We start from the raw sequence: 15,422 nt of genomic DNA, 5'->3' as shown, positions 1-15,422 counted from the left end.
AAAATGGATACAAAACCACCCCACCATCCAACTTGTCATTTTTATATCGTTGGGGATATAGTGGTCATTTCAATTTGTTGATATATGTATTTGTTTTTTTTTTTTTGAGAAGCTTGATATATGTATATATGCTGTAAATGAGCCAACATTCCACTAGTTTGCCTATACAACACCAAATATATCACCAGCTTCCTTTATCCATCTCTAAACCAAATGATGCTTCACCAAACCAAATTGTGTGCATCGTCGTCTTATTCCATATACCTTCATCAGATGATTCTTCTCTTCCTCATTTGCCTACTCTGCTTGCAACCCACCATTATAGCCGCTGCTCCCACAAACGAGACTGATCATTTCGCTTTGCTCAAATTCAAAGAATCTGTACCTCATGATCCCTATAACATATTGAGCTCATGGAATGACTCTATGCACTTCTGCAACTGGCTAGGAGTCAAATGCAGCCGTCGGCACCAAAGAGTCACAGTCTTAGACCTACAAGGCCATAACTTACGTGGAACTCTATCACCTTACATCGGCAACCTCAGCTTTCTAAGGTCCATCATCCTCCTGGATAATAGCTTCTATGGCGAAATTCCACAAGAAATAGGTCATTTGTTCCGATTGCAAGAGCTCTATCCTCGCAATAACACATTGGAAGGGGAAATACCATCCATCTTATCCAACTGCTCCAATCTCAGGTTCTTAGATCTTCATGGGAATAAGCTTAACGGGAAGATTCCAACTAAGCTAGGCTCTTTAATGAAACTCAAATTTCTTCAGCTTGGCGCTAACAATTTGGTAGGAGGGATCCCACCTTCTCTAGGAAATCTTTCTTCACTCACAACGTTCGCTGTAGCGGACAATAATTTGGTGGGAAATATTCCAGATGCCATAGGCCAATTAAATGGCTTAGTAATTTTCTCAATTTCGGTTAATAAATTGTCAGGTAAGATCCCTTCCTCTCTTTACAATGTGTCGTCTCTTCAAATCTTTTCAGTTTCAGTCAACCAACTTAATGGCACACTTCCAGCCAACATGGGCCTAAATCTTCCAAATCTCCAATTTTTCTTTTTTAGTGGAAATGAGTTCTCTGGGCCAATCCCTACTTCATTATGCAATGCAACTCAGCTTCAAAAAATTGATATAGCTGTGAATAAGTTTTTTGGATCAGTTCCAACAAATTTGGGAAATCTGCCGAATCTTTTAACGCTTTCTTTGAGTACCAATTATCTAGGAAAGAGCCTCCATTTCTTAACATCGTTGAAAAATTGTAGTAGACTTAAATTTTTGAGTTTAACTATAAACCAATTTGATGGTGTCCTGCCCAATTCTGTATCAAACTTGTCAAACGAACTCAATTTTTTATTTTTTGGACAAAACGAAATATCTGGAACTATTCCTGGATCATTAACGAATCTCGTTAAATTAATTGCCTTGGGCTTAAATGACAACCACTTCATAGGCGTCATTCCTACTACTTTTGGGAAGTTTGAGAAGATGCAACGTTTGGGTTTATTTGGAAATAGACTATCGGGAGAATTACCAGCCTCCTTAGGCAACTTTACTCAATTGTTCGAAATCTACTTACAAGATAACAGATTTGAAGGAACCATACCTCCAAGTTTAATAAATTGCCAAAATTTGCAAAGCTTGGACATTTCACAAAATAACCTTAATGGATCCATACCCCAGCAGCTTATTGGTACTTCTTCATTACCACTACTATACATCAATTTATCTCACAACTCATTCACGGGCAAACTACCATTTGAAGTAGGTAATTTGAAAAATATCAACCAAATGGATATCTCTAACAATAATTTGTCTGGTGAAATTCCTACATCTATAGGAAATTGTTTGATCTTGGAATATCTTTACTTGCAAGGGAATTCCTTTAGTGGAGCCATACCATCATCTATGGCTTCTTTGAAAGGTCTTCGACTTTTAGATGTTTCACAAAATAACCTTTCAGGACCCATTCCAGAGGGTTTAGAGAAGCTGCTTTTTATAGAAAAATTGAATCTTTCATTCAATAATTTTGAGGGTGAGGTACCAATCGAAGGGGTTTTCAAAAACATAAGTGTCGCATCATTGATTGGAAATACTAAACTTTGTGGTGGTATACCAAAATTGCAGTTGCCAAAATGCCCTGTAAATGTTATGAAACCGAGAAAATCCATTGGATTCAAACTAGCAATTGTAATTATTTCCATTGTTCAAATTTTCCTTCTGTTTTCATCTTTTCTTTTTTGGATGAAAAAATCAAGAAAGAAATCACCTTCAATGGTTTCAACAATGGAACTCCTTCCAAATGTTTCATACAAAGAACTCTATCAGGCAACAAGTGGATTTTCTCCAAGTAATTTAATTGGATCAGGTAGTTTTGGCTCTGTATACAAGGGACTTATTCATCCGGAAGAAAGATCAATTGCTGTAAAGGTCCTTAATCTTCAACAAAAGGGTGCTTCCAAGACCTTTATGATTGAATGTAATGTCTTAAGAAATATCCGGCACAGGAATCTTGTTAAGATATTAACATGTTGCTCAAGCATGGATTACAGTGGGAATCAATTCAAAGCTCTAGTATTTGAATTCATGACAAATGGAAGCTTAGACTTTTGGCTTCATCAAGGGCTAGACAATGAAAACCAATCAAGGAACTTGAGCCTTCTTCAAAGACTAAATGTTGCAATTGATGTGGCTTTTGCAATAGATTATCTTCACAACCATTCTATGCAACCAATCATTCATTGTGATTTAAAACCAAGCAATGTTCTTCTAGACAATGACATGGTTGCTCATGTAAGCGATTTTGGTTTAGCAAGGCTCCTCCCAATCGCCAATGATTCTTCTGAAAAGGAAACTAGTACAATTGGGATAAAGGGATCAATTGGTTACATTGCTCCAGGTAACTTCTTTTGAATTCTTCTAGTTAACCTTCAAAACATCTTTACATGTATTGGATTATTTTATTTTAGGAAATTACCTTACTATCAAGTGAGGATATACAAATTCTCTCTCTTCATGCACACATAGAAGCGCACCTAGCCACTCAATTTACAATTTTATTTTAATTGAGGAATTTAAAGGAAACAAAAGCAAAAATTATCAATGCTTCTAACTTGTGGTCACTGAAAGTCTAAAACTTCTTTCATGTTCCCTTTGAGCATATATAGGTATAAACCAACAAATATTTGATAGATATAATCTATGAACATATCGCACTAGAACATGCACACGCACACCAATTATCAATGCTTTTAACTTGAAAATTTGAAATGATGGATTTTGTCTTCACATTCCTCTTTTGGTTCAACATTTGTTTTGCTATTTTGAATATACAACCAAATGAAGTTTTACTTGCCTTAAATTCCAAATATCATTGTAAGAAACTGAAAATTTTCCCTTACATGTCATAATTAAATTATAGAGTATGGCATGGGTGGTGAGGCATCAATAGAAGCGGACGTGTACAGTTATGGTATATTACTACTGGAGATATTCTTAGGAAAGAGACCCACTGATGACATGTTTAAAGATGGTCTCAATCTCCACAATTTTGCTAAGATGGCACTACCTGAAAAGCTTGTTCAAATTGTTGATCCAATCCTTCTACCAAGAGAAGTTAATGAAGCTCCAACAGCAATTGTGGCAGCTAGAGATTATAATAATGACAATGAAATTCAAGAAGACGTGGGAGCTGAAGGTATTTCAAACTTGTGCCAAATGGATCCCAACGTGCATAAATGCTTAGTATCAATCCTTGAAACTGGACTTGCATGTTCAATGGAGTCACCAAAAGACAGAATGAAGATGAAGGAAGTTACCAGAGAATTACATTTGATCAAAAGTGCTTTTCTTGGTTCTGCTGTACGCAGATCTGAAATTAGAAGAATCCAAGTTTAAGGTACTTCCTAATATTTTAAATTTTAATTTGCCTAAATAATAAAATCATCAATGACAATTACATCTAATCAGCAAGGTTTTTTATTATTTATTGGATGGGTTAATTTTCTGATCTTGATGAATCATTAGAGAAAAAAAAATGTCTTTCTTATCAATTTTATCAATGACTTGATAATTATTAAACTCGGTCTTATTATTAATATTCCTGTTGGTGACGTTATCAATATCAACCCATGCTTAATATTGATCTTCTTTCTAAGAAAAAAAATTGAGAGTTTTTCAATAAAAATATTTTCTATATGAATATTTTTCTATATATCTATACTCTCATCTTTAAAGAGAGAATTATGGATCTACTAAAATGGTTGAAGACCATCTTAAGAGTTATAGATTGGCCATTAAGTTTTACAATATTTTGTTTCCTATTAATTTTGCATAAACAAAATCATGGTGGAAATCAATTTTATTTTTTATTTTAAATCATGGACTTTTTTATTATTTTGATAAATGATCTTAATTGTATAAATAGTAATTGTAGGGGGGCGGTTTTGGGGCTCAGGCCCAACAGGCGGGTGGTTCTGGCCCAAAAGTCCCTCAACAATGAATTTGTAGAGAGTAGGTAACAGAACTAGGTCTTTGATAGAGGAAACGTAATTATAACCAAGCCATGCAACCAGTTGGACGTAAGGATATTCCTCCAAACTTTTGGAGTAACGGTCCCTGGGGCTGTTTCTTCTGCTTCTATCTCCTTTCTCTTTTTCTATCTTTTTCTTCTTTCTGCTTGCGATCCCCTTTCCATGGGGATTTCCTTCTCTTATATAGCATCCTTCCTAAAATCATGATCCTACACTTGTCAACCATCTGACCCTCTACTTGAGTGCCTGTCCCATAGGTCATCCTTCCTCTTTTCTGTGAGTTGCACTGGCAAAGATGATTCTGCGTTCCTGTCCCTTCCACATTAATGCGGCTGGAAAAGTAGTTCCTTGGCATTTAATGCGGCAGTTGTGGTTGCCCCCCTTCCTGAACGTCACGCATTATTCCTTCGTATTGGGTGACCTTTCGCCAGGTATGGAGTGCGAATTGGACACTCACTTGGCGAGTCCGAGGAGGTACTCCTCCTCGGACGCCCCTAAGCAGGCCCGGCCCATCATGGTTGGGATGGGATATCCTACGCCCATGCCTTTTCTTCTTATCGTGGTTGGGCTTGGTACATGTACTATGGCCCAACATCAGCTGACGGATTTTACCCCCCACAGTAATATTTTTCAATTCTCATCAACAATCAAATTTTAGACTAAATTTTTTCACACTCTTTGATCCAAAACCTTAGGAAAGGTTCTTTCATATTCTATTTTTTTTTTTTAAATGGTCTCAAGAAAATGCAATAGTTGTTCTTGTTTCTACTTTCATGGTTTTTTCTTATAGTCCGAGAAATAACGAGCATAACTAACTTTGTATTTGGATTGCAGAGCAAGAAATTATTTGAAGAGGTCACTGAAAGTCTAAAACTTCTTTCATGTTCCATTTGAGCATATATAGGTGTGCTAGTTCAATCTCCTTTATCGAAATGTTTAAGAAATGATTTCCTTATATTTTCTTCTTTGGGATATGGCAATCCTACTTGTGTATGCATATCGCCACTTTTTGACAGTACAGGCATATTGAACACTTCTACTACAGGTTCTAGTATAGTGTGTATGTATTTTGTTTTGTATTGAAAATCAATCCTATTACAAAAAACCTTTTTGTATTGGGAATATCAACTATGATGCTTTTATTTGATTGGTTATTAAGATATGACATGCATCCGAAATTCTTGATAAATTGAGTGGCGAACATTTGCTAAAGGACACTAAGAATTGTGAATCCAGTCCTGGATTAGACTACTTTTTGTTATTATTTTTTAGTATTACTACAAGGCATGAATATAATATTATTCTATTTTAGTTGTTGGGGTGTGTAAAATAATGTGTGAGTAATAAACACTACACTCCTATTTTAGAGGGGCTTCTTCCATTTGAGATAGTACTTAAAAAGCCATTTTGCGTTGTTTACCAATCCTATTGGGAAATAAACATTTGTGGAAAATTCTAGGTTCACCAAGGTGGCATGGATGGGAAATAAGTCAATAATCCCTACAAACTCGAGAAACACTCAAAAGTAAAACCAACTCAACAAATCCACGGAAAAACAAACTGTAGAATGACATCCAAATTAATAATTCTCTCAACTAGAGGATATATTTTGTAAAATTAAACTTAAAAATTCTCCAAAAAACAAAACATTTCTAAAGTAAACTATCAAAAAATAAAAACCAATAACCCAAGGTTTAGTCAAATAAACTAAAACCCATGTCATCATCAGACTCTTCAGCAGGCTCTTCCTTCTTCTCTTCCTCCTTCACAGCAGCAGCAGGGGCACCACCAAAAGCAGCTGCTGCAACAGTGGCAGCGGCAACAACAAACTTGCTAGGAACCTGCATTTATACTCAAAACAATCAACCTATTGAACAAAGGTGACCTAGACAAATGCTTGTCAATTACCCTAGACAAAATAAGGTGAAGTAAAACAGCAACAGTGCAACACAACTTGACATTAATTGAAAAATGCAGTTTGCTGTCACCAACCTTAATGTGATCCTAAAAATCTACACCAAGAACACTTATCATGCCACCCACACGTATTAATATATTAATGCGCTTGCACTCACCTTACCAAACTAATGGAGAGGTACAGTGTGCACCACTTTGCAAAAATCAGTTGCAAGAACTGGGCCTATCCATCCACTCTATGATTTTGGCATCAATATTTCTAGAATACCATAAAGGGGTAGAGTGGACTTGGGAAAAAAAATTTTCCAAATAACATTGCCAATGTGCTAATTTAAAATGTGACCTTTAAAAATTAAATTGAACATGAAATAATCCAGTTTAAAGTGTGCTTTACACTTTAAAAATTAAATTGAACATGAAATAATTGCAACAATGATAGCCCCTCCCCCTTCTTTCTCTCTTGCTACTTGTTTTTCTAAGTATCTTATTCAAGATCTTCATTCCTCAAATTCAAGTACGCAGCTTCTTCATGGGGATGAAGGCAAATGACATGTCTTAGTCCCAGTGATGCTCCCTGTAGAAAGTCCATTCTGAGGGATTTAATGTTGTCTTTCCATCAGCGGCAACAAGATCATATAGTGAATCCTCTGCGAATTCAGTTGGCATGGACTTCCAGTGTAGACATGGCTCCCAGTCAGCTTCCTTGATCACCTTTAGTATCTCTTCAACAACTATCTTGCTCCCTTCAGCTGATAAATGAATCCCATCTCTGAAAAAAAAAAAATTTATACCTTTTATCACTTAAATTACAATCAAAACACAGCCAACAAACAGAATGATTACTCTGTTACATCACGCTTTATTGGCGAAAGTCATGACTGAAGACAAGTTAACTAACATGGTGCGTATCTAGAGAAGAATGTGAATGCAATTGGTTTAAATTCAATATCAAAATGACTCCTCTCAAAAACTCAAACTACAAATCTATCACTTGATAACATGAGTGCCAAAAACATGATATGACAAACTGTCACAAACATAACTACAAAAGAAACCATGGGTAAAGTGCGTGCACACACACACACGCACCCAGGACTTGGACCCAAGACCTAAACCACAATCCTATACTTATGAGGGGTGGAAGTGCCATCTGACCCAAAGGACGTTGGCTATAAACCAGATTATTTATTTATGTTTATAAGAAGTTCCGTTGCAGCACTAAAACTTACGTGAAGCAAGCATCCATCCAATCATCTCTTTTCTGAAGTGCAGTAAAAAGATCAACAACCTTCACACCCATTTCTTGGCCAAGCTTTACACAGGCATCTGAGTATCTTTGGCATAACTCATTCGTTCTAACTAGCTCACTCAAAAACTGACTGGTTTAAGAAAGAAAACTTGTGTTAGAATTCACATTATTAGAAAACTAGGAAAACAACACACTCAAGATGTGGCTTAGAGCACCTTATGTTTCCACGAATCTTTTCCTCATTGACTGGAGGACAACTTAATAAAATGATGCGAGTTTCCTCTGAAAGGCTCTGATATTAAGATTTGTGTTAGAATATATATGCATCAGATATAGGAAATGTGAAGCTGTCTAACAACATATACCCAACACTATGAAAGCACATTAACATGAATTTACTTTCTTGACATTAAAATAGACATTTTATGATTTTATATACTTAGAGCAAGAGAGGTCAAGATGATCTAATTTTTTTCATAAATATCAATCTGGTAAGTGATTTGAGGCACAGTTTTACAAGAGGGGCTTGTGCCATTTTCAGGAACTTAAAATAAATCACTTCTTCCCTAAGCAGGTCCAAGGAGTAGATACATTATCTTCAATGGTTCCCAGGGTTAGTCATGATACAGGGTTCAAGTCATAGAAAATCCAAGAATTCAATTAACTGAAAGTGTTGTTTGTCAAACTTTTTGGTCAGTATCTAGTCCCCCCATGGTCTGAAGTCTACTACACATACATTTACCTCAAACATGAAACACTGTAGTATTATATCAATTACTGTGTGATAAAAAGTACCTGGAGATGAATCACAATCTTTCTCATGCTCTCAATATATTCAGGAAGTGGTACATGAGGGCCTAGGCCAGAGGGGTGAGGCCCCATTGAATCATTACCACCAAAATAAGCTATCACCAAAGAGGGCTGTATGGCAGCATCCTAGAACCAAGAAATGTAGTGTTTGGAGTCAAATCATAGTTGTTTTTTTATAAATATCAGAGAGCTATCAAGATTGATACAAACTAGAACCCATTTTTCACTGTCTACAGTCATTAAGTTCTTATGGAAGGCTAACAGAAGAAAGTAATTCAGCCTTGATAAATAACAAGAACACCAAGATTACTAACATCTACTTAGATATGGACATTACTGTCCAAAATTATACTAATGTATAAGTGCATGTCCATCCAAATTCCAATTGGTAATCACACAAGAACTTGAAAAGTCAAGAGAGACCCACGGGTATACAAAATTATGGAGACATTTCATCTTTTAAGGTCTATCCTTTGGTTGACCTTGCAAAGAAACCAATTTTCACAAGAAAACATTCACTAGCTTATACCATCTTGAGCATTATTGATGTCAAACATGTTCCCCAAAAACCTTCCATAGTTGACACCACCAAGTACATCTGAAGTTTAAGGCAAAAGGTATTTTCCACTAGAAGTATGATACCTTTGGAAAAACTTGATTGAGGACCTGGAGAGCACGTCGTGAGTTCCACCCAAAGTAGCCTCGCAACAATATGTCTGCCTACAATTTATCATGAAGAACATAAGATTCTAATATAAAAATTATGATATGCATAAAACAGGCTATTCCTAATAGAAACTCCGTAACAGAAACAAATATAAGACCGACAAGGTGTTCGAGTGAGAAAGTAAAGGGATTATTTATGTGAACTTTTTGATACTAGCATAGTATTTTCTTCTTCCTTTGATTTAATTTTACTTACCAACTGGTTTAAACCCACACAAAAAAGTCCATGTATACCCCAATGCTCAGAAAGTTAAACTTGGATGAACATTTAAATTATTTAGAATACTTCAAGACTGTTTTACATATATAGTAGACAATAGTTTGTGAAATTTTAGAGATGTGACTTTCAGACTAGTCAGCATCTGAAATCTTGAGCTAAACAGGTAAGCTAAATTTAAAATATAGTTCAACAGGATCTCAGACACTCTTCAATTTCTTACAGGGACAATCCTCTATACCAGTGGCTTCAACTATGTTCAAACTAATTACTAGTAAGACGAGCAACCAAACTATACAGGAAGTATACAAGGGAGTCCTCCCAAGAATTATGAACAAATATAGCCAATGAAATCTACAAAAGGAGGTGATATGTTAACAGAATTATGCAAACGACTCCTCCTTACAGTGGCCTCTGAAGATGATCTTGATTATTAAAATATGACCAGAATCTCCCATGCGGTAAGCAACAAATCCAATATCCACGAAATGTTAGGCATTCAAGTACAATTTACAATTAAGAAATTTCAGGCATATGTATGACAGAAATAATATCAACAAAATATGTGAAATGCAAATAATGAATTCTGTAGTGATTCTAGTGAAGAATGATATCACTTCAAATTTGACTTGACTAAACCTTATCAAATTAACGAAATATTAGGCATTAGTACAATTTACAATTATGAACATTTCAGGCATATGTATGACAGAGAAATAGATATAGAATACACATGGCCGACCCTGATTAATTTGTTAGGATCCACAATCAACTACAAATTGTTTGTTATTTTTTTTTTTTTTTTGGTATGACAGAGAAATAAGAGGCACAATATAAGTGATTAGTGAAATGCAAATTCTGCATCACCTCAAATTGGACTCCACTGAGCCTCATCCAAATTCATGGAGTGGGATTACAATTACATGAACCCCTTTTCCTCAAAAGTTCATAGAAGCATAATATACAAATATATAAAACACCCATCAAGCCCAAATTCTTAACAAACACAAAACAAATATACTCATAAGAGTCATAACCAGCTCCCACCAAAATGGGTTCCTTTTTAAAATACAAAAAGATGTTTGTATTTCACAATCAAAATGGTTGATCAACCATATTCACAAAACTCAACATATTATTCACATATCTTAAAAAAACCAACACTGAATCAAAAATCAGAGAGAGAGAGAGAGAGAGAGAGAGAGAGAGAGAATACCTTGCGAGCATAAATGTCAGAAAGAATGGCACCCCAACCGCCATGGCTGAAGCTAAGTTGGACAATGGAGGATCCAAAGAGAACGAACTGAGGCCTAGTTGGTCCCACCATGTCTCTCTAAATTTCCAAAACTCTCTCTCTCTCTGAACCGAAAGAAACTCACGTCACGGCCACCTTTGTTTGCTAAACTGTGTTCCCTTTCTCTCGGAGGATAATGAAAAGTGATCACATGAAGCGTACTTTTTTGTATTTGTTTTGTGTTTTATCTGGATTTTGTGTGAGAAAAAGTGTTTGTGGTACTTTCTCGCGTATGTAGAAACAGAAGTACTCGCTGTCTTTTAAAGACAACTGGCCAACCCAACACCTATTGCTTCAAAATTTACGAGAGAGAATAAACCAAATAAATAAGTGAAAATAAAGGGGGAAATAGTTTTATTATTCCTTAGAGTTAGAGATATCAAAACTTCACAACTTTGCTGATATGATAAGTTGTAATTAGCAATGTATAAATATGTATCTATTATTGTAAATATAAACAAGTACATATCATTGAAATGAAAATTTTAATTAGGACAAAGTTTATCTACAAAATTAGTTGTAGCTTTAGGCTACAAACTTACTTAATATCTTTTTATTGGATGTGAATTTTAACAAATTCACCATTGGATTACATCTTCTTCTTATATCCTCCATGCTTGCAAAATTTCAAGAAAATTAAAGATCAATAGCTATGTCATCAATAAATTTTTTAAATTGCAAGTTTTTGTAATTTAAAATTATGCACAAAATATAAGCTTATAGATCATATAGTAAATGATATCCGATTGACACAAAATTTAACATGTGTATTAAGGGCGTAAAGAACATGCAATTCAACGGTTAGATTTTCAAAATATGTTGTAGTATTTATTTTATTGAGTGAGTTTGTAGCCTTAAGCTACAACCAATTTTGTAGCTAAACTTTGTCCATTAAAAGTGTAACTGACTGTTTGTCACTTTTATATGGACTCATCATTTTTTCTCCACTATTTATTACGTGAACAGTTGTAACACAAATTGTGTCATTTTATATGGTCTTAAAATTTTTCATATTGACTAGTTGATTTAGATGAATATTATCTCAAAATATCAGTTTATAATTTTATATGCACATATGGTTAGTCAATTGTACAAATACTTTATTTTTCCCATTAAAAACAATTGTGGATTGGGGGATTTATGATACCTATTGTTATAATTTTTTATTAATGTTTTTATTGTTGTCAAGTTAAAATGGAAGTTCAAATTTTTTATGTTACCTTCATATTTTCAAAATGAAAAAAAAAAATTTTGTCAAAAAATCATATTATTTCTAATAGTGTGTATATATAGATATATAAAAGAGAGAGGAGTTTATACAAAAACTATATTTTTAGTTTTTTTATTAATAATTTTTCTAATTTTTTATATTAAAAATTTTATTTGAAGTAGACAAAAGGCAGCTTTAGGACTTGCGGGAAAAACTAGACAATATAGTGGCAATATTTCATGGTGTAATCAAAAGCGAGTATTTATGAAAGTGCTAGAGATAGATTGGGACATAATGTGATGGGCGATGGGTTTGTTTGGCAGAGGCCATATAATAATGCAGTTAATAACCCACCAAACTTTTCGACCAACCAGAGCTCCTCCATAAATGACACTATGTATGAGTTATGATATGATACGACAACTTTTACAAGTTTCCCACCAAGTGAAAGTTCCACAAAATGCAAGCTGAACGGCTACATTACTCTACTCTACACCTATGAATGCATCCTCGGGATTATCTTTTTTTTTTTTTTTTAACCTGAAATTGAATTTGATCACCAATAATGCAAATTTTTTTTTTTTACCATTTTGTTAGTGTGGGATCCAATAATTGACGGGCCAGGCCCGTTTGCTGATGAAGGGTCCAAAGGCCTAAGCCGAAAAAGGTCATGGCCAGAGTTCAAGAATAGTATGGCCCAATTGGCCCGGAGAAGCAGCCGAGGACAGTGCAGTCCTCGGCTGACCCAAGAATAAGGGCAGAAAGGTAAAAGGACGTGCTTGAAGGGAACTCTAAAATATCTAAGAAAGGCTTCCTTTGCCACCTTCTCCATGCATATCTCTGCGCCTAACAGAACCTTATCCAGTAACTTTATCAATAACTCTCAACGACTTAGGTCTGGGACTGATGGGACAAGTATCAGTCTTGGAAAGGTCGACCCTACACGTGGACGAAGGAAATTGAACGCATGCTAGTATAAAAGAAAAATATGTAACCTAAAGAAGGGGGCTCCAGTCCCACGGAACAAAAAAGGAGGCATTCCAGAGGTAGATACACCGGAACCATATATGAGCTCCTTAACAAAACCACAGCCGGGTAAACACGGCTTAGCCTTTCGATCCCACTCTCTACAAATGATATTGTATGGGCCCATTTACGTGCAAACCCAACTCAACTGCGGTTTAACGCGAAACGTGTCCCTACAATTGGCGCCGTCTGTGGGAAGGCTTGCGTGTTAGCTCGAGCGGTGGCGAAGTTGAGCTTCCGTCGAACAAGGGACTACGAGAGTGCCTGTATCACCGGCGACACATCGTTGCTATTCCAACATAAGCTCCCACTAGGGGCTGCGTTCCACAGTGTCAACGACATGGGCAAGCCTAGGGGCTTCAAACATCAGGCCAGCTTCCCCCACCTTATTCGAGAAGCTAAGCCTTCGGAAGATAAGCAAAAAAAGAGAATACAAGTTTTGGACAGAACCAAGGCCTTGTATGGTCCTCGGACCCAAGCCTCTGGGGAAACCAACTACTTAAAAAGAGAATACAAGTTTTGGACAGAACCAAGGCCTTGTATGGTCCTCGGACCCAAGCCTCTGGGGAAACCAACTACTTAAAAAGACAATACAAGTTTTGGACAGAACCAAGGCCTTGTATGGTCCTCGGACCCAAGCCTCTGGGGAAACCAACTACTTAAAAAGAGAATACAAGTTTTGGACAGAACCAAGGCCTTGTATGGTCCTCGGACCCAAGCCTCTGGGGAAACCAACTACTTAAAAAGACAATACAAGTTTTGGACAGAACCAAGGCCTTGTATGGTCCTCGGACCCAAGCCTCTGGGGAAACCAACTACTTAAAAAGACAATACAAGTTTTGGACAGAACCAAGGCCTTGTATGGTCCTCGGACCCAAGCCTCTGGGGAAACCAACTACTTAAAAAGAGAATACAAGTTTTGGACAGAACCAAGGCCTTGTATGGTCCTCGGATCCAAGCCTCTGGGGAAACCAACTACTTAAAAAGACAATACAAGTTTTGGACAGAACTAAGGCCTTGTATGGTCCTCGGACCCAAGCCTCTGGGGAAACCAACTACTTAAAAAGACAATACAAGTTTTGGACAGAACCAAGGTCTTGTATGGTCCTCGGACCCAAGCCTCTGGAGAAACCAACTACTTAAAAAGAGAATACAAGTTTTGGACAGAACCAAGGCCTTGTATGGTCCTCGGATCCAAGCCTCTGGGGAAACCAACTACTTAAAAAGACAATACAAGTTTTGGACAGAACCAAGGCCTTGTATGGTCCTCGGACCCAAGCCTCTGTGGAAACCAACTACTTAAAAAGACAATACAAGTTTTGGACAGAACCAAGGCCTTGTATGGTCCTCGGACCCAAGCCTCTGGGGAAACCAACTACTTAAAAGGAAAAACTGTGTTACATGGATTCTCTAGTTTGCCCTCGGATCCTCAACACTAAAAGGACCGGTATGGAATGGAGTAATGTATTTCCGAAAGCATAACTGAAGTCATGCAATGCTCGGTCACTCCCTCGGATGAGTTATTTAGAATTTGTCGTCCTCATACAATATTCTCGTGCTTACTATGGAACGTTCAACCGTCATCTCGGTTAGTTTCCTAAGTTTAACTTGCTATGAATTATTATTATTCTGCCTGATAGTGTCGATAGATTAGAATTAGTTGGATCGTGTTTCAAAAGTTCTTGCTTTAAATACTGCCGAGGAGAAACACACACATGGAGCACACCAACTCACCAAATGGTTTTATCAAAGGAACAACATTCAAAACAAGTAAAGAAATCGCCATTTTTTACTAAAGCAAAGAGATAGTACAGTGTACAATGAAAAGCTAGAATCAGTTTATGTCAAAACTCACTACACGACCAAAAGAAAGGAAGATACAAGAGAATAAATAAAAGCCGAGGAAGTAGATCAGAGGAGAGGTTGGCTACAGCTCCAAGACCTTGCTCTTCCTCAATGCTTTCACTTGCCCACAACTCAAACAGCAAAAGAGACTCAACTGGAGCCTGACACCGTTGAAGGAAAGGTGCAGGGAGTTGGAAGCTGAGGGGCTTTCTCTAAATATTCGCCCGCCACAAGGCAGAGACGGTGATGGCGGAGAATCTTTCTTCTGACACACCAAAGTTCTGGCATGAACAGAACCTGCTTCGGATTTTGACTAAAAGAGGGAGAGACATCCTTTCCCCTCGATTGAAATGGAGCACTCTCTTAAACTTATGCTTCCTGTGCCCATACCTCACCATTTTTAGTCTCATAAGGGCACGACGCTCCTGTGGCGGAGGGAATTCTTTCTTCCCAACTCTCGCCTCAAACATGTTATGCTAAGGGAGGACAGCACTGAGTATAGGAGCTGTGATTTGGGAGAAAATTAAAGAGTTGGTGCGAGGGTGAAGTAACTTTTTCTCCTATTTATTTATCTAGAGAAATAAGGT

General features: G+C 36.7%; 2 protein-coding genes across 3 annotated transcripts; one reads left to right on the top strand and one right to left on the bottom strand.

The window, feature by feature from the left end:
• The first annotated feature begins 273 nt into the window (after positions 1–273).
• Positions 274–5,686, top strand: LOC126696643 (putative receptor-like protein kinase At3g47110). The gene is made up of 3 exons (XM_050393331.1): positions 274–2,908; positions 3,431–3,907; positions 5,376–5,686. The coding sequence occupies exons 1-2, from the start codon at positions 274–276 to the stop codon at positions 3,904–3,906; spliced, it is 3,111 nt and encodes a 1,036-aa protein (XP_050249288.1). The 3' UTR covers position 3,907; positions 5,376–5,686.
• Positions 5,687–6,785: 1,099 nt separating this feature from the next.
• On the bottom strand, positions 6,786–10,978 carry LOC126697725 (GDSL esterase/lipase CPRD49-like). Of its 2 annotated transcripts, none has more exons than XM_050394812.1 (6): positions 10,677–10,978; positions 9,160–9,237; positions 8,503–8,643; positions 7,923–7,999; positions 7,688–7,837; positions 6,786–7,227 (listed from the first exon to the last, which is right to left on the bottom strand). In XM_050394812.1, exons 1-6 carry the CDS (start codon positions 10,785–10,787, stop codon positions 7,014–7,016), a joined length of 771 nt encoding a protein of 256 aa, XP_050250769.1. In that variant the 5' UTR covers positions 10,788–10,978; the 3' UTR covers positions 6,786–7,013. The 2 variants fall into 2 exon arrangements, with proteins under 2 accessions (XP_050250769.1, XP_050250770.1); XM_050394813.1 differs by lacking the exon at positions 10,677–10,978 and adding an exon at positions 10,328–10,473.
• Between the last annotated feature and the right edge of the window lie 4,444 nt (positions 10,979–15,422).

Source organism: Quercus robur, chromosome 8 (assembly GCF_932294415.1).
Source record: "Quercus robur chromosome 8, dhQueRobu3.1, whole genome shotgun sequence".
NCBI classification, from domain to species: domain Eukaryota; kingdom Viridiplantae; phylum Streptophyta; class Magnoliopsida; order Fagales; family Fagaceae; genus Quercus; species Quercus robur.
This window is presented reverse-complemented; position numbering and strand designations above follow the sequence as displayed.